The sequence below is a fragment of the Carcharodon carcharias genome, chromosome 5 (assembly GCF_017639515.1).
Source record: "Carcharodon carcharias isolate sCarCar2 chromosome 5, sCarCar2.pri, whole genome shotgun sequence".
NCBI lineage: Eukaryota > Metazoa > Chordata > Chondrichthyes > Lamniformes > Lamnidae > Carcharodon > Carcharodon carcharias.
The window spans coordinates 20,384,185-20,406,906 of NC_054471.1; the positions used below are offsets into that span (position 1 = coordinate 20,384,185).

Below are 22,722 nucleotides of genomic sequence, written 5' to 3' on the forward strand. Positions count from 1 at the left end.
CCAAATTTAGCTGAACCACCCCAGCTTGCCAAAATTGCACTTTTCAATCCATTGGCAGCCAAGTAGTGCTGTCCACCGCTCCCACACCTCAACCATTGTGCAAACACTGCCAACTGAACAAAACCAAGTTCTTCAGTTAGCATCTCCTATCTCACAAGATTGTCCAAGAAAGTTGAGAGCAAGGGGACTGCATTTGAAAACCAACCCTCCCTTCATAGCACTTCACAATGTGGACCCCACAGATCCAAATGTATTATGATTTCAGAGGCACCCAGAGAGAACCGGAACAGAGGAGATAATAACATGGCTATTGTTCTTGTTTCTTTGGGCAAGTGGCCCTTCAGCTTCCAAATCACCAGAAACCAGCCTAACTGAACAACATTCTGATAAACATAGGCTGACTGATGGGTGACTCCTGTCTTAACAGCAACGTGGTTGATTCTCCCATGCTCAATTAGGGATGGACGACAAATAATGGTCAAATGAGTGGCACCCTATGGCACTATTTTGAAGGAGAGCAGAGGGTTATGCCCCAGTGATGTTGATTATCAAATCAACATCACCAGAACAGATCATCAGAAGATTATCATGCTGTGTTTCCTCCAGTGACTACACTTTAAAATAACTTCTGTTACAGCACTTTGTAACAGCCTGTGGTCATGAAAGATGCTATATAAATACAGGTCTTCCTTTCACACAGGACCATCTTCCCCATTACACACAGATATTCCCAGTGACATATCACACTGGGCCAATTCAGCCTCTCCTCGCCAATACAACTGATTAGCTTCCCTAAAACAGGTTATCTGATCGTTATCACATTGCTGTTTATTTGACTGCCCACGTTCTCTTGATTACAATAGTGAGCAGACTTCAAAAGTACTTCATTGGCTGTCAGCCACTTTGGGACATCCAGCAGTTATGAAAGGCACTATACATATGCAAAAATAAAAACAAAAAAACTGCGGATGCTGGAAATCCAAAACAAAAACAGAATTACCTGGAAAAACTCAGCAGGTCTGGCAGCATCGGCGGAGAAGAAAAGAGTTGACGTTTCGAGTCCTCATGACCCTTCGACAGAACTTGAGTTCGAGTCCAAGAAAGAGCTGAAATATAAGCTGGTTTAAGGTGTGTGTGTGGGGGGCGGAGTGCCCTACCATCCATTCTTAATTAGCACATTCGTTTAGATAATATCACCAACTTTAACTTTAACACCTATGTGTTCTATTGTACTATTGTCGTTGACATCTTTTGATGATCTGCTTCTATCACTGCTTGTTTGTCCCTACAACCACACCACCCCCCCCCACCTCTCTGTCTCTCTATCTCTCTGCCCCCCACACACACACCTTAAACCAGCTTATATTTCAGCTCTTTCTTGGGCTCGAACTCAAGTTCTGTTGAAGGGTCATGAGGACTCGAAACGTCAACTCTTTTCTTCTCCGCCGATGCTGCCAGACCTGCTGAGTTTTTCCAGGTAATTCTGTTTTTGTTTTGTACTATATATATGCAAGTCTTTTATTCTCTTTTTGATGCTATGTGCAGAGCTATGTCCAGTCTCTCCCCAGTGACCCATATTGCAAATGGCCATGTCCAGCATTTACCCAGTGATGCACATATTTGGCCTTTCTGGTGACATAGATATCACACAGGGTCATGTCCAGCCTCGCCCCTCTCCTTATTGTGACTTACAGACAGTGATGCAAGAATCAAATGGTAGATATCTAAGGATACAGATAAAATACCAAATGTGAACTTTATTGATAGCAGCATGTAAAACTTACGGATATAAAACCAACTGCACAAGCCGAATATGAACTAAATATGTCTAAGTTTTATGCAAATTAAAAAAAACTAACATTTCAGCCAAGGTTTTATTTCCACACTTTAAAAAAATTGAAAAACTCGATATAAAAAGGGTTTCTTAAAAGAATTATAAAATCAGGATCTTGCATTTCATTACAGTTTTGAAAATTGATAACAATTCCTTCATACACCAGGCACTTGGTTCAATACAGATTTGCCTATATGCAATGCCAGTTTAATTACTGGCTTTCTATAGTGTTTTGCTTGTAAAGATATGTTTAAAGGTTAACATACATAAAATAAATTTTTTTTAAAGAAGGCAAATAAACAGTACCATGTTGGAAAGACAAGGTAATTGAGAACCTACTGAAATAAATAGACAGGTTTCTCCAGCTTCTTTCTACATTAAGCAATGTTGGTAATGTTAGGTTGTGATTTTCTACAGTATGTACAAGCTCCAGGCATGGAGACATCCTGAGATCACGTACCATCCATCAGCAGGCCGTGGTCCTTTCAGATAGCCTGCACCTTCTCTCTGAACAGGATTAGATTTCAAAAATCTATTGTGCTTGATCGTTTAATTTTTGAAATATGCAGTTTTAGTGAAGCAAATTCATTCTACCCAGTAATCTGCTGATAAAGAGAAGCAAGCAGTTTTCCAGATGAGCAGCTGGTGGGGTAGAGTGACCCATCATTTATTGCTCTTAGTCAATGCACTAGACAATCTGTAATGTCCCTCTGCACTTAACAAAGTCTCTGTGGTGGGTTTGGAGGTAATTATCCCAAACTCCTGCACTGAGACACAAAAATCTTCCATGGCAGGAACACATGCACAATGATAGCAGTGGGTGAAAGGCCTCGGAAACAGCACTCTGTACAGTTGAACTTAAGTCAAAAGGTCCCTGGAAATTGAGATGCTCTATTCCTTGGATGAAATAATAAAAAAAACACAAAAAGTTACAATAAAACCTAGGAGACACTGCCAGCAGACAAGCCCTGGATGGGATGCTGATCTCTCCTTGTTGAACACTGTACATGATTCTGGGAATAGTCATTAATCCCCATCAGACTTTGCTGTCAGCGGGAATTTCACCCAGGGCGTTGACAATCTCACTAAAAGATGGGCGGTCCTTGGGGCTTGCTGCCCAGCAATGCTGCATCAGTTTGTAGAGTTTAGATGGGCAGCCATCAGGTGCAGAGTGTTTGATTTGACTGTTCTGTATGCCTGCAAAAAAAAAAAAACCACTTGGGTTAATCTTTGTACATAAACATATTTATCCTCATTTCTTCCCCTACCCACCATATATTGAAGATGAAGCAGCGTACGCTTCCATCATCAAATGGTTTAACCTCTTGAGGTGTAAGTAGGAAAGACAACATGTATCTTCATCAGGTACAAAGGCTTCAAGAAGAGGAACAGGGGAATTCTGAAAAGCAGGAGTGATCCCACTTCCCTCCAGTATCCTGGCCAAATATTTTTCCACTAAAACAGGTTACCTGGTCATTTTCACGCTGCATTTTGTGGGTTCGATGTGCAATTTGACTGCCATATTTCCCTATATTACAATAGTGACTATACTTCATTACTGCTTTGGGATGTCCTGAGATGTGAAAGAAGCTTTAGGAATTCAAGGGCAGAATTTTTCTCTCATTGGGTGGGCATGCACCCGATCCGAATGAGAATTAAATAGTGCACGATGACATCAGGCGAGCTTCCCGAGGTCATCACACACTCTTGCTCTATTTCACTTGGCGGGTGAGATGCCACCTCTTGCGTGCACCTGCTGACAATTAAGGGGCCTATTAAGGCCATTAATCAATTAAATTGGATTTTTTGCTGCCCGTCCAACCGTTCGGACGGCGGGTGGAAGAAAAGGCTGAGTGGCCTTTGGATTTTTTATGAAATCTCATCCGCAGGCGGGATGAGGTTTCCAACAGAAATTAAAATAAAAATGTTTAAATCTCATTTATAACGTGTCCCTGCTCGTGTGACAGTCATATGAGGGGACATGTTCACCTTATTTTTTAAGTCTTTATTTGTACTGTTATAAATCTTCAGCTCCCAGGGACCTTTCAGTGCGCACACCTGCACGCACGTGCAAAGTTCCATGCTCGCCCTCCTCCCGTCCCCACCCCGGCAGTACTCAGTACTGTAGTGTGAGATTCATGCTGGCTGGCTGTTAATTGGCCAACTAGTGTGAAATCGCAATCAGGGCCCGATCGCAGGCAGCTTCGTGACTGCCCCTGGGCCTACCCATCCAATGAGGTAAAAATCCTGCTCAAAAGTCTTTTGTTTTATTTTTACAAGCAGGGTGGGGTAGCTGATCATCAGCACCTTTATTTCAGTCTTCTAACCATCACTGCAAGGAGCGTCAGCCAGTGTTGAGTAAACATACAGGAGCTTTATCTCCATTCGTCAGCAGACAGCCCTGGGATCCAAACCTTCTCGACAACAGAAGCTCTCAAAGTTGTCTGCCTCTCATCGGCATGGTTCAAAGCAGTTCCTGGTTCCAAGAGCAGTTCTGAGACAGGCAGTCGTTGTTGTCTCATCAATATCGATGTGGCTGGAATGTATCCATAAGAAGAAACCAGTGCTTCTTACATACAACTGGAAAATGTGTCCACCTGTCAGTTGAGATCATTCAGCTGCAGGGTGCAGGAAGGCAATGCATCTGTGTGCATTTGTACATCTTTGAAATCTTCAATAGCTTGAAAAAGACTTCTTAAATTAATTAGTTGGGTGAGATGAGGAGATGGGAAAGAGAAATATCTTCTGGTTATTGAGAAGGCTCGCAACCAAATCCACAACAGGTGACATCAACAATATCCCCTAAACAATGATCCCACAGGATTTGGAAATCTTCAGTATTTTCCTAAAAAGGCAGTGACTTCGCATCTTTTAGATGTTGGGGGGGGGGGGGGGGGGGGGGGGGGGAATCATTCCCTCACGTGTGTGCACACACACACACTACTGGATAGTGATCTCATGTGGGAATTGTTGGTAATTTTGCCCACTTGACAGCCTAAGGAAATACAAGTCTAACTGCAGCAATTCCATTCCAGGTGAGATTAGTTTATCAGACAGGAGGACTGAATTTAGACCCTCCTTTATTGATATGGCTCTGCACCACCCTGGATTGGTACATTTATCCTGAGCCAGAGGAAATGCAAAGCCCATCTACTGTTGCTCTTTCCAGTTCATGTATTGCAGCAGAAACCATGCTTCAAATATATCATCCTCAGTACATTTTATTATGTGCACATTCTCAATGCACAAATATATTATCCAAGACAAGGCTAGTCCTCACAAGCATCAACAATATCCCCTGCTCTGGGAGGAAGGTTAATGATAAGTGGGCCGGAGGACTGAATGACAAACTCAGCAATAGCACCATCTAGTGGTTCATTGTTCAGTGAATTATCAGAGGTACTTCATTCCAGGATCTGGACAGAGCAGTTCTCAGAAATTTAAAACTATACAGGAATATAGTGAGCTCTAAAAGTTGACATTAAACATGTTTAACTAGTGCAGATAAATAAAGCTAATAAGACACTGAATGACTGTCAAAACAGTGGAGTACAAATCAGAGGAAGGAATAATCAAATGGTATATTTCTCCAGTCAAGACAGCACTTTGAGTACTGCATCCAGCTCCAGTACCAAGAAACAAGAGAGACATGGAAGAACTGTAAGCAGTGTAGAGATGTGAAAAACTCAATCATAAATTTACAGCACACTAGGAGGCTATTTGGCAGATTGTGTATATGCCATTAAGTATAGTGTATATGCTATAAAGTAGCTATCTATTGAGTCACTGATCTGATATGTCAACTCCGCTTCTCTCCCCATACATGCTGTCAAATGTGCTGAATACTTCCATCATTTTCTGTTCTTATTTTACCCATCATTTTTTTCTTTCATGGGATGTGGGCTTCACTGCTCATCCCAGATTGCCCTCGAGACAGTGGTGGTGAGCCGCCTTCATAGAATCACAAAATTTTAATGGCACAGAAGGAGTATTATGACCTAGTGCCTTTGCCCTGCCTTTTCCCTCGTACCCCTGTACATTGTTTCTATTCAAATAATCACCTAATGCCATCTTGAATGCCTCAATTGAACCTGCTCCACCACACTTCCTGGCAGTGCATTCCAGGCCCGAACCACTCATTGTGTGAAAAAGTTTTTTCTTATGTCACGTTAGCTTCTACAAGCGGGAACAGCTTCTCCCTATCTACTCTGTCCAGCCCTTCATGATTTTGAACATCTCTATCAAATCTCCTCTTAACCTTCTTCTCTCCAAGAAGAACAAGTCCCAACCTCTCCAATTTATCCTCATAGTTGAAGTTTCTCATCCTTGGAACCATTCTTGTAAACCTCTTCTGCACCCTCTCCAACGTGTTCACATCCTTCCTATAGTGTGGCACCCAGAACTGCGCCAATACTCTAGCTGAGATCTAAAGAGTATCTTATATAAATTCAGCATAGCCTCCCTGCTCTTGTACTCTATGTCCTTATTAATAAAACCCAGGATACTTTATGCTTTATTAACTGCTCTCTCCACCTGTCCTGCCATCTTCAATGATCTATGCACATATACACTAAAGTCTTTCTGCTCCTGCACCTCCTTCAAAATTTCCTCTTATTTTATATTGTCTGACCATGTTCTTCCTACCAAAGTGTATCACCTCACACTTCTCCGCATTGAACTTCATCTGCCACCTATCTGCCCACTCCACCAACTTGTCTATGTCCTCTTGAAGCTCCACACCGTCGTCCTTGCAATTCACAACACTCCCAAGCTTCGTATCATCCACAAACTTTGAAATTGTCCCCTGCACACCAAGATCTAGATCATTAATATATATCAGGAAAAACAAGGGTCCCAACACCGACCCCTGGGAACTCCACTACAAACCTTCCTCCAGCCCAAAAAATATTCACTGACCATTACCTTCTGTTTCCTATTACTCAGCCAATTTTGTATCTATGTTGCTACTGAAACTCTCATTCCATGAGCTATAACTTTTCTCACTAGTCAGTTGTGTGGCACTGTTTCGAATGCCTTTTGGAAGTCCATGTACACCACATCAACAGCATACCCTCATCTGCCTTTTCTGTTACCTCTTCAAAAAACTCCAGCTAGTTAGTTAAACATAATTTCCCCTTTAGAAATCCATGCTGGATCTTCCTTATCAACCCATATATTTCCATGTGACTACAAATCTATCCCAAATAATTGTTTCTAGAAGCTTTCCCATCACTGAAATTACTGGGCTTATCCTTACAACCTTTTTTGAACAAGACGTAATGTTTGCAATTCTCCAGTCCTCCGGCACCACCCTGGAGTTTAGGGAAGACTGAAAGATTATGGCCAGTGTCCCTGCAATTTCTACTCCCACTTGCTTCAATATCCTTGGATGCATCTCATCCGGTCCTGGTGCCTTGTCAACTTTAAGAACCCGCAGTCTATTCAACAATTCCTCCTTATCAATTTTGAACCCTTCTAATGAGAGTTTCCTTGTCTGTCACCATGGCCTGAGTAGCATCTACCTCCTTAGTAAAGACGGATGTAAAGTATTCATTTAATTACTCAACTATGGCCCCTTCATCCATGTGTAAATTCCCTTTTAGGTCCCTAATCGGCCCTACTCCTCCTTTTACCACCCTTTTACTATTTAAATGTCTATAGAAGACTTTGGGATTCCCCTTTATGTTGGCTGCCAGTCTTTTCTCGTAATCCCCCTCATTTCTTTAATATGCTTTTTCACCTCCCCTCTGAAACTTCTGTATTCCTCTTGGTTCTCAATTGTATTTTCTACCTGACACTTTCTTCTTTATCTTAATTTAAATCTCTTTTTTCATTCAGGGAGCGCTGGATTTGTTTGCCCTACCTTTCCCTTTCAATGGACTTGCAACAGTCCATGCGTTGTTGTAACCCTAATACAGTGCTGTTTGGAAGGGAGTTTAAAGATTTTGACCCAGAGACAGTGAAGTGAAGGGAAGGCAATTTAGTTCAAGTCAGGATAGTTTGTGGCTTAGAGGGGAACTTGCAGCTGATGGTATTCTCTTGCAGCTGATGGTGTTCTCATGCATCTGCTGCCCTTGTGGTAGAGGTCATGGGTTTGGAAGGTCTCCTCCCATTGATCTGACATGGATTTACTTTCAAGCAGTTATTTCCAGTCCACTTTTGCCAAATCACAACTTGGCTTAACAAACATTAGATGGTACACACTGCTGCTACTTGCATCAGTGGTGATGGGATGTCAAATGAGCTGCTTTGTCCTGGATGGTGTTGAGCTTCTTGAATGATGTTGGCGCTGCACTCATCCAGGCAAGTGGAGAGACTTATGACTTGTAGACGGTGGACAGGTTTTGGGGAGTCAGGAGATGAGTTACTCACTGCAGAATTGCTAGCCTCTGACTTGCTCTTGTGGCTACAGTAATTATATGGCTGATCCAGTTCAGTTTCTGGTCAATGGGAACCCCCAGGGTATTGATGGTTGGGGATTCAGCAATGGAATGTCAAGAGGTGATAGTTAGATTCTCTGGTGTTGGAAATGGCCATTGCCTAGCACTTGTGTGGCATCATCGTTATTGCCATTTAATCAGCCAAATCCCGAATGTTGTCCAGGTCCTGCAGCATGTGGGCAGCTTCAGTATCTGAGGAGTCATGAATGGTGCTGAACATTGTGCAATGATCAGTGAACATCCCCACTTCTGATCTTATGATAGAGGAAAGGTCGTTGATGAAACAGCTGAAGATGACTGGACCTAGGACACTATCCTGAGAAACTCCTGCAGCGATGCTCAGGGACTGAGATGATAGACAACGATCTTCCTTTCTGCTAGGTATGACTCCAGCCAGGGGAGAGTTTTCCTGATTTCCATTAACTGTTATTTGACCAGGTTTTCTTTTGTCACTCGGTTAAATGCTGCTTTCATGTCTAACATTAGCTTCCCTTTTTTGTCCTATTCTGTATGCTTCTCGATATCCTGTGGGCTTCAGATTTGAAGTCCCATCCTTATTCTTTGTGGGAACATATTTGTTCTGAACCTTCATTGTCTCCTCCCATTGATCTGACATGGATTTACTTTCAAGCAGTTATTTCCAGTCCACTTTTGCCAAATCACAACTTGGCTTAATAAAATTGGTCTTCACCCAATTGAATACTTGAACGCCTGGCCCATCTCTGTCCTTTTCATTAAATGAAACTAATTTAGTTGAATTATGATCACTACCACCAACATGCTCTCTGACTGACATACCTTGCACCTGGCTAGCTCATTCCCTAGGATCAAGTACAGAACTACTCCTTTCTCTTGTTGGCTTGCTATGAACTGGCTAAAAAAGTTGAAGTCTGATCCCCTTATACTTTTATACTGAGGGGGTCAGAGGTTTGAAAAAGAACATGGGCAGTATTTTCCCCCCATTGTGGGAGAAGTTCAGGAGTGGGCATATGGAGGTGCGCCTCTGACCGGCAGCCCCGATTGGGGGTGCGCCGCCATTTTACGTGGGCGGGCCAATTAAGGCCCGCCCAGTGTGACGTCCACAAGGAAGAGCTATGCACTCCCTGTGCGGGTGGGGGGTTTCCCTGAGCCGAGAGTGTGCTCTTTTACGCATGTGCACGAAAGAGCTCATTCATCTCCCTGAGGCTAAGTGCTGCCTCAGGGAGATCAGCTCCACATTAAAAAATGTTAAAAACAGAGAAAAAAATTTCCCTCACATGTCCCCTCATGTGACACTGTCACGAGTTGGGACATGTCCATCACTTTTAGTTACACTTTTATTAAATTTTTAAAAGCCTACATGAAACCGCACCCCGCCCATGGATGAGGTTTCATGCTTTTTCCAGTGCCTACCAGGGCTTAAGCCTACCTTAAGGTTGGACAGGCAAGTCCACTAATTACATTAATTACTTTGTCAATGGCCTCAATTGGCCATTGACAGGTCGGTGGGCGCACAGCTGATTCGGCTGAGCCTCTGCCAACCTGAAAATTGAAATGAAGCGGGGTGACGTAGGGAGTACGGCCAGATGTCATCCCACGTCATTTTGTGTGTCGGTGAGCGGGCCCAGCCCCCCTGCTCGTCGACCAGGAAATCCTGGCCCATGTATTACAATTAGAATGAGTGGACAGAGGCCGAAACTGGCAACAGGTAATTTTGGGACAAATATCAGGAAATTCTATACTATTCACAAAAAATGAGATCAACATGTGAATAAATTTCCAGATAAAATAATGGAGGCAAAAACTCTGGAATTGGCATCGGAATCATTTAAGAAACAATCAGGTGCTGAAATAGTGGGAATGTTAGGGTCTCTCAATGGGTGAGTTACAATTGACCAAATGTTCACATGATTATTATAAATGGGGAAGATCTTTCTCCAGGGACATTTTGATAAGGTGCTACATAAATACAATCTGATTTTCCTTTTTATTCAATCATGGTGCACACCACCCCAGAACTGATCACCTGCTCATTGAAACATGTATATTTTTCACTGGATAGCCAGCAAATTCATCCTTCCCAGCTACAATTGGTCTGAGCAGAAAAACTCAAACATTACATTTTCCAGTCTGTACAATTAATTCAAATACTGGTCTTCTTACATGTATACATGTGAAATTTAATCCAACTTCTCATTAATCTGCACATGCCTCAAGTTCTGATAGTAAATATTGATAGTAGCAGTTTCTGGTGTTCTGATTTAGCATCAGCGCAAGAGCCAGGGTTGTACTTGAGGACAAGAACACGGGAACAAATAAAATTAACTTCAATACCTGTTAATACTTCGTCGTCACTAAGTTTGGAAAACGGCAGCTCCCCCTGTGAGAAGACCTCCCACATCAGAACCCCAAAGGACCACACATCCGATTTTGTGGAGAAATCATCCTCAAATATGGCCTCAGCTGGCATCCAACGGAGTGGAATCCATGCTTGATGGAAATGGTAATACTCACTGTGAATAAGAGGCAGAACATTAGAGCATGGTTCTATCAATAATTAAACTTGCAGTTATAAAGTGTCAAAACATCTCAAAGCACTTCATACATTGAATTAGTTTGTGTGTTGGTTATGTCGGCAAGAATCACCAGTTAAACTCTTTTTGATATTATTAGCTGAGGGAAGAATATTGGCCAGGACAACTGCTTGGCTCCGAAAATTGCCACAGGACCTTCTGCATCCACTTGAGAGAGTATTTTGGTTTAAAAGCTCATCCAAAAGACAGCAGCATGCTGTATAATCAGGAAAGTTCACTGTATGTGTGTGGAGCTTGCAGGGAGGAATTTAAGTGACAGGTTGTATCCTGACATTGAACTTACATATGCAGCAGCTAGTCCATCCCAGAATGCCTTATTCCAACTGACAACTCTGATAGCTTCACAACAACAACTTGCATTTACATAGTACCTTTAATGCAGTAAAACTTCTCAAGGCAGCTCACAGGAGCATAATCAGAGAATATTTTTCTTTTTTCACCAAGTCACATATGGAGCTACTAGGGCAGATGGCCAAAAGCTTGGTTAAACAGAGGATTCTAGGGGGTTAGAGATAGTAGGGATGAAAACATGGAATGATCTGAAAACAAGGCAAGAACATGCAACAAAGTTTGATTTACATAAACTATTCATATACAGAAAATTAAACATGATTTGAGTGAATTTACGTTTAAAGACATTTGGGATTCAAATCATATAGAGTGGTTATAGCACAGCAGGAAGCTATTCAGCTGGCCAAGCCTATATCGACTCCCTCCAACAGCAATTTAGTTATTTCCACTCGCCTGTCCTTTCCCCCATAAACCTGCAAATTTTCTCTCTTCAGGTGCTTATTTAATTCTCTTTTAGAAGGCCAAGATTGAATCTGCCTCCATCACACTCTCAAGATTGTGCATTCCCGATCCTAGCTAAGCAGATTTTCCTCCAGCAAAGGGAGTGCGGTGAACTGGACTGTAGTCTTACATAATACAATTTCAAGGATTCTAAAAAGGCCCGCTTGACCCATCGATGTCAATCTTTCCAACACAAAATTTCATCCCAGCATTCAAATGTAGCCAAATTTACTCCATTCAAAAATGAGCAAGTCATGGGTAAGAAAAATATAAAATCAATGTTTCATATCCACAACCAGTCCAAGCTGTGAAAGCAGGCTACCCAGATGAAGCCTAAAAAGGATCAAACAACCTGAATCACAAAAGGGAGGCACAATATTCCTTAACAAGCACATCCTAATATGGTCATAATGCTAGCTGAGCAGTATATAGCTCTGGTTTCTACAATTATTTATTGTCTGTTTGGGAAGAAGGTAAAATTTAATGAAAAATTAGCTAGATTTGAAAGTTTAATTTACAAAAGCCAAGAATTGGTGCAAAATAAAATGAAATATAAAGCTCTTTTCCAAAAAAATGAATACATTGATTGCAACTCTATAGCTAGGATAGAAATGCACATTATTTAGAGTGTGATGGAGGCAGATTCAATCTTGGTTTTCTAAAGGGAATTAAATAAGCACATAAAGAGAGAAAATTTGTAGGATTATAGGGAAAGGACAGGCGAGGAAAGGAACTAACTAAATTGCTGTTGGAGAGAGAGTCGATATAGACTTGGTAGGCTAAATAGCTCCCTGCTACAGGAGGTGTAAGTAGGAAAGACAACATGTATCTTCATCAGGTACAAAGGCTTCAAGAAGAGGAACAGGGGAATTCTGAAAAGCAGGAGTGATCCCACTTCCCTCCAGTATCCTGGCCAAATATTTTTCCACTAAAACAGGTTACCTGGTCATTTTCACGCTGCATTTTGTGGGTTCGATGTGCAATTTGACTGCCATATTTCCCTATATTACAATAGTGACTATACTTCATTACTGCTTTGGGATGTCCTGAGATGTGAAAGAAGCTTTAGGAATTCAAGGGCAGAATTTTTCTCTCATTGGGTGGGCATGCACCCGATCCGAATGAGAATTAAATAGTGCACGATGACATCAGGCGAGCTTCCCGAGGTCATCACACACTCTTGCTCTATTTCACTTGGCGGGTGAGATGCCACCTCTTGCGTGCACCTGCTGACAATTAAGGGGCCTATTAAGGCCATTAATCAATTAAATTGGATTTTTTGCTGCCCGTCCAACCGTTCGGACGGCGGGTGGAAGAAAAGGCTGAGTGGCCTTTGGATTTTTTATGAAATCTCATCCGCAGGCGGGATGAGGTTTCCAACAGAAATTAAAATAAAAATGTTTAAATCTCATTTATAACGTGTCCCTGCTCGTGTGACAGTCATATGAGGGGACATGTTCACCTTATTTTTTAAGTCTTTATTTGTACTGTTATAAATCTTCAGCTCCCAGGGACCTTTCAGTGCGCACACCTGCACGCACGTGCAAAGTTCCATGCTCGCCCTCCTCCCGTCCCCACCCCGGCAGTACTCAGTACTGTAGTGTGAGATTCATGCTGGCTGGCTGTTAATTGGCCAACTAGTGTGAAATCGCAATCAGGGCCCGATCGCAGGCAGCTTCGTGACTGCCCCTGGGCCTACCCATCCAATGAGGTAAAAATCCTGCTCAAAAGTCTTTTGTTTTATTTTTACAAGCAGGGTGGGGTAGCTGATCATCAGCACCTTTATTTCAGTCTTCTAACCATCACTGCAAGGAGCGTCAGCCAGTGTTGAGTAAACATACAGGAGCTTTATCTCCATTCGTCAGCAGACAGCCCTGGGATCCAAACCTTCTCGACAACAGAAGCTCTCAAAGTTGTCTGCCTCTCATCGGCATGGTTCAAAGCAGTTCCTGGTTCCAAGAGCAGTTCTGAGACAGGCAGTCGTTGTTGTCTCATCAATATCGATGTGGCTGGAATGTATCCATAAGAAGAAACCAGTGCTTCTTACATACAACTGGAAAATGTGTCCACCTGTCAGTTGAGATCATTCAGCTGCAGGGTGCAGGAAGGCAATGCATCTGTGTGCATTTGTACATCTTTGAAATCTTCAATAGCTTGAAAAAGACTTCTTAAATTAATTAGTTGGGTGAGATGAGGAGATGGGAAAGAGAAATATCTTCTGGTTATTGAGAAGGCTCGCAACCAAATCCACAACAGGTGACATCAACAATATCCCCTAAACAATGATCCCACAGGATTTGGAAATCTTCAGTATTTTCCTAAAAAGGCAGTGACTTCGCATCTTTTAGATGTTGGGGGGGGGGGGGGGGGGGGCAATCATTCCCTCACGTGTGTGCACACACACACACTACTGGATAGTGATCTCATGTGGGAATTGTTGGTAATTTTGCCCACTTGACAGCCTAAGGAAATACAAGTCTAACTGCAGCAATTCCATTCCAGGTGAGATTAGTTTATCAGACAGGAGGACTGAATTTAGACCCTCCTTTATTGATATGGCTCTGCACCACCCTGGATTGGTACATTTATCCTGAGCCAGAGGAAATGCAAAGCCCATCTACTGTTGCTCTTTCCAGTTCATGTATTGCAGCAGAAACCATGCTTCAAATATATCATCCTCAGTACATTTTATTATGTGCACATTCTCAATGCACAAATATATTATCCAAGACAAGGCTAGTCCTCACAAGCATCAACAATATCCCCTGCTCTGGGAGGAAGGTTAATGATAAGTGGGCCGGAGGACTGAATGACAAACTCAGCAATAGCACCATCTAGTGGTTCATTGTTCAGTGAATTATCAGAGGTACTTCATTCCAGGATCTGGACAGAGCAGTTCTCAGAAATTTAAAACTATACAGGAATATAGTGAGCTCTAAAAGTTGACATTAAACATGTTTAACTAGTGCAGATAAATAAAGCTAATAAGACACTGAATGACTGTCAAAACAGTGGAGTACAAATCAGAGGAAGGAATAATCAAATGGTATATTTCTCCAGTCAAGACAGCACTTTGAGTACTGCATCCAGCTCCAGTACCAAGAAACAAGAGAGACATGGAAGAACTGTAAGCAGTGTAGAGATGTGAAAAACTCAATCATAAATTTACAGCACACTAGGAGGCTATTTGGCAGATTGTGTATATGCCATTAAGTATAGTGTATATGCTATAAAGTAGCTATCTATTGAGTCACTGATCTGATATGTCAACTCCGCTTCTCTCCCCATACATGCTGTCAAATGTGCTGAATACTTCCATCATTTTCTGTTCTTATTTTACCCATCATTTTTTTCTTTCATGGGATGTGGGCTTCACTGCTCATCCCAGATTGCCCTCGAGACAGTGGTGGTGAGCCGCCTTCATAGAATCACAAAATTTTAATGGCACAGAAGGAGTATTATGACCTAGTGCCTTTGCCCTGCCTTTTCCCTCGTACCCCTGTACATTGTTTCTATTCAAATAATCACCTAATGCCATCTTGAATGCCTCAATTGAACCTGCTCCACCACACTTCCTGGCAGTGCATTCCAGGCCCGAACCACTCATTGTGTGAAAAAGTTTTTTCTTATGTCACGTTAGCTTCTACAAGCGGGAACAGCTTCTCCCTATCTACTCTGTCCAGCCCTTCATGATTTTGAACATCTCTATCAAATCTCCTCTTAACCTTCTTCTCTCCAAGAAGAACAAGTCCCAACCTCTCCAATTTATCCTCATAGTTGAAGTTTCTCATCCTTGGAACCATTCTTGTAAACCTCTTCTGCACCCTCTCCAACGTGTTCACATCCTTCCTATAGTGTGGCACCCAGAACTGCGCCAATACTCTAGCTGAGATCTAAAGAGTATCTTATATAAATTCAGCATAGCCTCCCTGCTCTTGTACTCTATGTCCTTATTAATAAAACCCAGGATACTTTATGCTTTATTAACTGCTCTCTCCACCTGTCCTGCCATCTTCAATGATCTATGCACATATACACTAAAGTCTTTCTGCTCCTGCACCTCCTTCAAAATTTCCTCTTATTTTATATTGTCTGACCATGTTCTTCCTACCAAAGTGTATCACCTCACACTTCTCCGCATTGAACTTCATCTGCCACCTATCTGCCCACTCCACCAACTTGTCTATGTCCTCTTGAAGCTCCACACCGTCGTCCTTGCAATTCACAACACTCCCAAGCTTCGTATCATCCACAAACTTTGAAATTGTCCCCTGCACACCAAGATCTAGATCATTAATATATATCAGGAAAAACAAGGGTCCCAACACCGACCCCTGGGAACTCCACTACAAACCTTCCTCCAGCCCCAAAAAATATTCACTGACCATTACCTTCTGTTTCCTATTACTCAGCCAATTTTGTATCTATGTTGCTACTGAAACTCTCATTCCATGAGCTATAACTTTTCTCACTAGTCAGTTGTGTGGCACTGTTTCGAATGCCTTTTGGAAGTCCATGTACACCACATCAACAGCATACCCTCATCTGCCTTTTCTGTTACCTCTTCAAAAAACTCCAGCTAGTTAGTTAAACATAATTTCCCCTTTAGAAATCCATGCTGGATCTTCCTTATCAACCCATATATTTCCATGTGACTACAAATCTATCCCAAATAATTGTTTCTAGAAGCTTTCCCATCACTGAAATTACTGGGCTTATCCTTACAACCTTTTTTGAACAAGACGTAATGTTTGCAATTCTCCAGTCCTCCGGCACCACCCTGGAGTTTAGGGAAGACTGAAAGATTATGGCCAGTGTCCCTGCAATTTCTACTCCCACTTGCTTCAATATCCTTGGATGCATCTCATCCGGTCCTGGTGCCTTGTCAACTTTAAGAACCCGCAGTCTATTCAACAATTCCTCCTTATCAATTTTGAACCCTTCTAATGAGAGTTTCCTTGTCTGTCACCATGGCCTGAGTAGCATCTACCTCCTTAGTAAAGACGGATGTAAAGTATTCATTTAATTACTCAACTATGGCCCCTTCATCCATGTGTAAATTCCCTTTTAGGTCCCTAATCGGCCCTACTCCTCCTTTTACCACCCTTTTACTATTTAAATGTCTATAGAAGACTTTGGGATTCCCCTTTATGTTGGCTGCCAGTCTTTTCTCGTAATCCCCCTCATTTCTTTAATATGCTTTTTCACCTCCCCTCTGAAACTTCTGTATTCCTCTTGGTTCTCAATTGTATTTTCTACCTGACACTTTCTTCTTTATCTTAATTTAAATCTCTTTTTTCATTCAGGGAGCGCTGGATTTGTTTGCCCTACCTTTCCCTTTCAATGGACTTGCAACAGTCCATGCGTTGTTGTAACCCTAATACAGTGCTGTTTGGAAGGGAGTTTAAAGATTTTGACCCAGAGACAGTGAAGTGAAGGGAAGGCAATTTAGTTCAAGTCAGGATAGTTTGTGGCTTAGAGGGGAACTTGCAGCTGATGGTATTCTCTTGCAGCTGATGGTGTTCTCATGCATCTGCTGCCCTTGTGGTAGAGGTCATGGGTTTGGAAGGTCTCCTCCCATTGATCTGACATGGATTTACTTTCAAGCAGTTATTTCCAGTCCACTTTTGCCAAATCACAACTTGGCTTAACAAACATTAGATGGTACACACTGCTGCTACTTGCATCAGTGGTGATGGGATGTCAAATGAGCTGCTTTGTCCTGGATGGTGTTGAGCTTCTTGAATGATGTTGGCGCTGCACTCATCCAGGCAAGTGGAGAGACTTATGACTTGTAGACGGTGGACAGGTTTTGGGGAGTCAGGAGATGAGTTACTCACTGCAGAATTGCTAGCCTCTGACTTGCTCTTGTGGCTACAGTAATTATATGGCTGATCCAGTTCAGTTTCTGGTCAATGGGAACCCCCAGGGTATTGATGGTTGGGGATTCAGCAATGGAATGTCAAGAGGTGATAGTTAGATTCTCTGGTGTTGGAAATGGCCATTGCCTAGCACTTGTGTGGCATCATCGTTATTGCCATTTAATCAGCCAAATCCCGAATGTTGTCCAGGTCCTGCAGCATGTGGGCAGCTTCAGTATCTGAGGAGTCATGAATGGTGCTGAACATTGTGCAATGATCAGTGAACATCCCCACTTCTGATCTTATGATAGAGGAAAGGTCGTTGATGAAACAGCTGAAGATGACTGGACCTAGGACACTATCCTGAGAAACTCCTGCAGCGATGCTCAGGGACTGAGATGATAGACAACGATCTTCCTTTCTGCTAGGTATGACTCCAGCCAGGGGAGAGTTTTCCTGATTTCCATTAACTGTTATTTGACCAGGTTTTCTTTTGTCACTCGGTTAAATGCTGCTTTCATGTCTAACATTAGCTTCCCTTTTTTGTCCTATTCTGTATGCTTCTCGATATCCTGTGGGCTTCAGATTTGAAGTCCCATCCTTATTCTTTGTGGGAACATATTTGTTCTGAACCTTCATTGTCTCCTCCCATTGATCTGACATGGATTTACTTTCAAGCAGTTATTTCCAGTCCACTTTTGCCAAATCACAACTTGGCTTAATAAAATTGGTCTTCACCCAATTGAATACTTGAACGCCTGGCCCATCTCTGTCCTTTTCATTAAATGAAACTAATTTAGTTGAATTATGATCACTACCACCAACATGCTCTCTGACTGACATACCTTGCACCTGGCTAGCTCATTCCCTAGGATCAAGTACAGAACTACTCCTTTCTCTTGTTGGCTTGCTATGAACTGGCTAAAAAAGTTGAAGTCTGATCCCCTTATACTTTTATACTGAGGGGGTCAGAGGTTTGAAAAAGAACATGGGCAGTATTTTCCCCCCATTGTGGGAGAAGTTCAGGAGTGGGCATATGGAGGTGCGCCTCTGACCGGCAGCCCCGATTGGGGGTGCGCCGCCATTTTACGTGGGCGGGCCAATTAAGGCCCGCCCAGTGTGACGTCCACAAGGAAGAGCTATGCACTCCCTGTGCGGGTGGGGGGTTTCCCTGAGCCGAGAGTGTGCTCTTTTACGCATGTGCACGAAAGAGCTCATTCATCTCCCTGAGGCTAAGTGCTGCCTCAGGGAGATCAGCTCCACATTAAAAAATGTTAAAAACAGAGAAAAAAATTTCCCTCACATGTCCCCTCATGTGACACTGTCACGAGTTGGGACATGTCCATCACTTTTAGTTACACTTTTATTAAATTTTTAAAAGCCTACATGAAACCGCACCCCGCCCATGGATGAGGTTTCATGCTTTTTCCAGTGCCTACCAGGGCTTAAGCCTACCTTAAGGTTGGACAGGCAAGTCCACTAATTACATTAATTACTTTGTCAATGGCCTCAATTGGCCATTGACAGGTCGGTGGGCGCACAGCTGATTCGGCTGAGCCTCTGCCAACCTGAAAATTGAAATGAAGCGGGGTGACGTAGGGAGTACGGCCAGATGTCATCCCACGTCATTTTGTGTGTCGGTGAGCGGGCCCAGCCCCCCTGCTCGTCGACCAGGAAATCCTGGCCCATGTATTACAATTAGAATGAGTGGACAGAGGCCGAAACTGGCAACAGGTAATTTTGGGACAAATATCAGGAAATTCTATACTATTCACAAAAAATGAGATCAACATGTGAATAAATTTCCAGATAAAATAATGGAGGCAAAAACTCTGGAATTGGCATCGGAATCATTTAAGAAACAATCAGGTGCTGAAATAGTGGGAATGTTAGGGTCTCTCAATGGGTGAGTTACAATTGACCAAATGTTCACATGATTATTATAAATGGGGAAGATCTTTCTCCAGGGACATTTTGATAAGGTGCTACATAAATACAATCTGATTTTCCTTTTTATTCAATCATGGTGCACACCACCCCAGAACTGATCACCTGCTCATTGAAACATGTATATTTTTCACTGGATAGCCAGCAAATTCATCCTTCCCAGCTACAATTGGTCTGAGCAGAAAAACTCAAACATTACATTTTCCAGTCTGTACAATTAATTCAAATACTGGTCTTCTTACATGTATACATGTGAAATTTAATCCAACTTCTCATTAATCTGCACATGCCTCAAGTTCTGATAGTAAATATTGATAGTAGCAGTTTCTGGTGTTCTGATTTAGCATCAGCGCAAGAGCCAGGGTTGTACTTGAGGACAAGAACACGGGAACAAATAAAATTAACTTCAATACCTGTTAATACTTCGTCGTCACTAAGTTTGGAAAACGGCAGCTCCCCCTGTGAGAAGACCTCCCACATCAGAACCCCAAAGGACCACACATCCGATTTTGTGGAGAAATCATCCTCAAATATGGCCTCAGCTGGCATCCAACGGAGTGGAATCCATGCTTGATGGAAATGGTAATACTCACTGTGAATAAGAGGCAGAACATTAGAGCATGGTTCTATCAATAATTAAACTTGCAGTTATAAAGTGTCAAAACATCTCAAAGCACTTCATACATTGAATTAGTTTGTGTGTTGGTTATGTCGGCAAGAATCACCAGTTAAACTCTTTTTGATATTATTAGCTGAGGGAAGAATATTGGCCAGGACAACTGCTTGGCTCCGAAAATTGCCACAGGACCTTCTGCATCCACTTGAGAGAGTATTTTGGTTTAAAAGCTCATCCAAAAGACAGCAGCATGCTGTATAATCAGGAAAGTTCACTGTATGTGTGTGGAGCTTGCAGGGAGGAATTTAAGTGACAGGTTGTATCCTGACATTGAACTTACATATGCAGCAGCTAGTCCATCCCAGAATGCCTTATTCCAACTGACAACTCTGATAGCTTCACAACAACAACTTGCATTTACATAGTACCTTTAATGCAGTAAAACTTCTCAAGGCAGCTCACAGGAGCATAATCAGAGAATATTTTTCTTTTTTCACCAAGTCACATATGGAGCTACTAGGGCAGATGGCCAAAAGCTTGGTTAAACAGAGGATTCTAGGGGGTTAGAGATAGTAGGGATGAAAACATGGAATGATCTGAAAACAAGGCAAGAACATGCAACAAAGTTTGATTTACATAAACTATTCATATACAGAAAATTAAACATGATTTGAGTGAATTTACGTTTAAAGACATTTGGGATTCAAATCATATAGAGTGGTTATAGCACAGCAGGAAGCTATTCAGCTGGCCAAGCCTATATCGACTCCCTCCAACAGCAATTTAGTTATTTCCACTCGCCTGTCCTTTCCCCCATAAACCTGCAAATTTTCTCTCTTCAGGTGCTTATTTAATTCTCTTTTAGAAGGCCAAGATTGAATCTGCCTCCATCACACTCTCAAGATTGTGCATTCCCGATCCTAGCTAAGCAGATTTTCCTCCAGCAAAGGGAGTGCGGTGAACTGGACTGTAGTCTTACATAATACAATTTCAAGGATTCTAAAAAGGCCGCTTGACCCATCGATGTCAATCTTTCCAACACAAAATTTCATCCCAGCATTCAAATGTAGCCAAATTTACTCCATTCAAAAATGAGCAAGTCATGGGTAAGAAAAATATAAAATCAATGTTTCATATCCACAACCAGTCCAAGCTGTGAAAGCAGGCTACCCAGATGAAGCCTAAAAAGGATCAAACAACCTGAATCACAAAAGGGAGGCACAATATTCCTTAACAAGCACATCCTAATATGGTCATAATGCTAGCTGAGCAGTATATAGCTCTGGTTTCTACAATTATTTATTGTCTGTTTGGGAAGAAGGTAAAATTTAATGAAAAATTAGCTAGATTTGAAAGTTTAATTTACAAAAGCCAAGAATTGGTGCAAAATAAAATGAAATATAAAAGCTCTTTTCCAAAAAAATGAATACATTGAATTGCAACTCTATAGCTAGGATTAGAAATGCACATTATTTAGAGTGTGATGGAGGCAGATTCAATCTTGGTTTTCTAAAGGGAATTAAATAAGCACATAAAGAGAGAAAATTTGTAGGATTATAGGGAAAGGACAGGCGAGGAAAGGAACTAACTAAATTGCTGTTGGAGAGAGAGTCGATATAGACTTGGTAGGCTAAATAGCTCCCTGCTACAGGAAATGTATTTACAGCTTCCAATATCACATCTCCTGTTAAAGGGTGCCCTCTGGTGGAAGCTAGGTCACACAGCCAGATATGGCACTGCACACACTCTCTTTGAACCTCATGTTTAATGAGTCACATGGCCATCATTCTTAATAATTGGGCTGAGAGAGCATTTTATCTGGTCTATACATTAGTGAGGTGGCATTATCAATGCTCTCTACATCAGGATATCAGCAAAATGGGATACTAACATGTTTCTACTTAAAAAAAAAACCATCAATGCAACATGATTACAAATATGATCTAGTTGTTGATAATATTTACCTTGACCAATGTGCCTGAAATTGTGGCAACAGCTTAGAATCATGAGACAATTATTTCCTTGCTGGTACCTGAAAAACAGTGTGTCAGCTTGGTTTTGTAATTGTACTCTCACCTCTGAGCCAGAGAGTGGTGGGTTCCAGCCCCACTCCATGAATTGAGCTCATAACCGAGACTGAACCTTCGGTGCTGCATCATTGGGGGTGTCTTTTTTCATGTGAGACAGAAAACGGCGGACCTTTTTGTTTGTTCGGGTCAATGTAAAAGATCCATGGTACTACAGGGGAGATGGTGGTGTATGGCAACCTCACTAGATTAGTGATCCAGAGGCCCAGGCTAATGCTCTGGAAATATGGCTTCAAATCTCACCACAGCAGCTGGTGGAATTTAAATTCAATTAATAAAATATGGAATTGAAAGCTAGTCTCAGTAATAATTTCATGGTCACCATCATCAATTATTGTAAAAAAAACCCATCTAGTTCACTAATGCCCTTTAGAGGAGGAAATCTGCCATCTTTACCTGGTCTGGCCTACATGATACTTCAGATCCACAAAATGGTTGACTCTTAAATGCCCTCTGAAATTGCCTAGCAAGCCACAAAGTTCAAGGGTAAATAGGGATGGGCAACAAATACCAGCCTTGCCAGTGACACCCATGTCCCATGAAAGAATACATTTTTAAAAAGTTATCCGAAC

General features: G+C 42.0%; 1 protein-coding gene across 1 annotated transcript in view; it reads right to left on the minus strand.

Moving 5' to 3' along the window:
- Positions 1-1,737: 1,737 nt before the first annotated feature.
- The window catches only part of LOC121278233 (inactive tyrosine-protein kinase 7-like), a 355,699-nt gene continuing 334,714 nt past the window's right edge, over positions 1,738-22,722 (minus strand). Inside the window, exons 19-20 of the mRNA XM_041188452.1 lie at positions 19,861-20,039; positions 1,738-3,031 (exon numbers count right to left, since the gene is read on the minus strand). Of these exons, the coding sequence (XP_041044386.1) occupies positions 2,871-3,031; positions 19,861-20,039 (340 nt within the window). The 3' untranslated portion in view covers positions 1,738-2,870. The remainder of the gene's footprint in view (positions 3,032-19,860; positions 20,040-22,722) is intronic.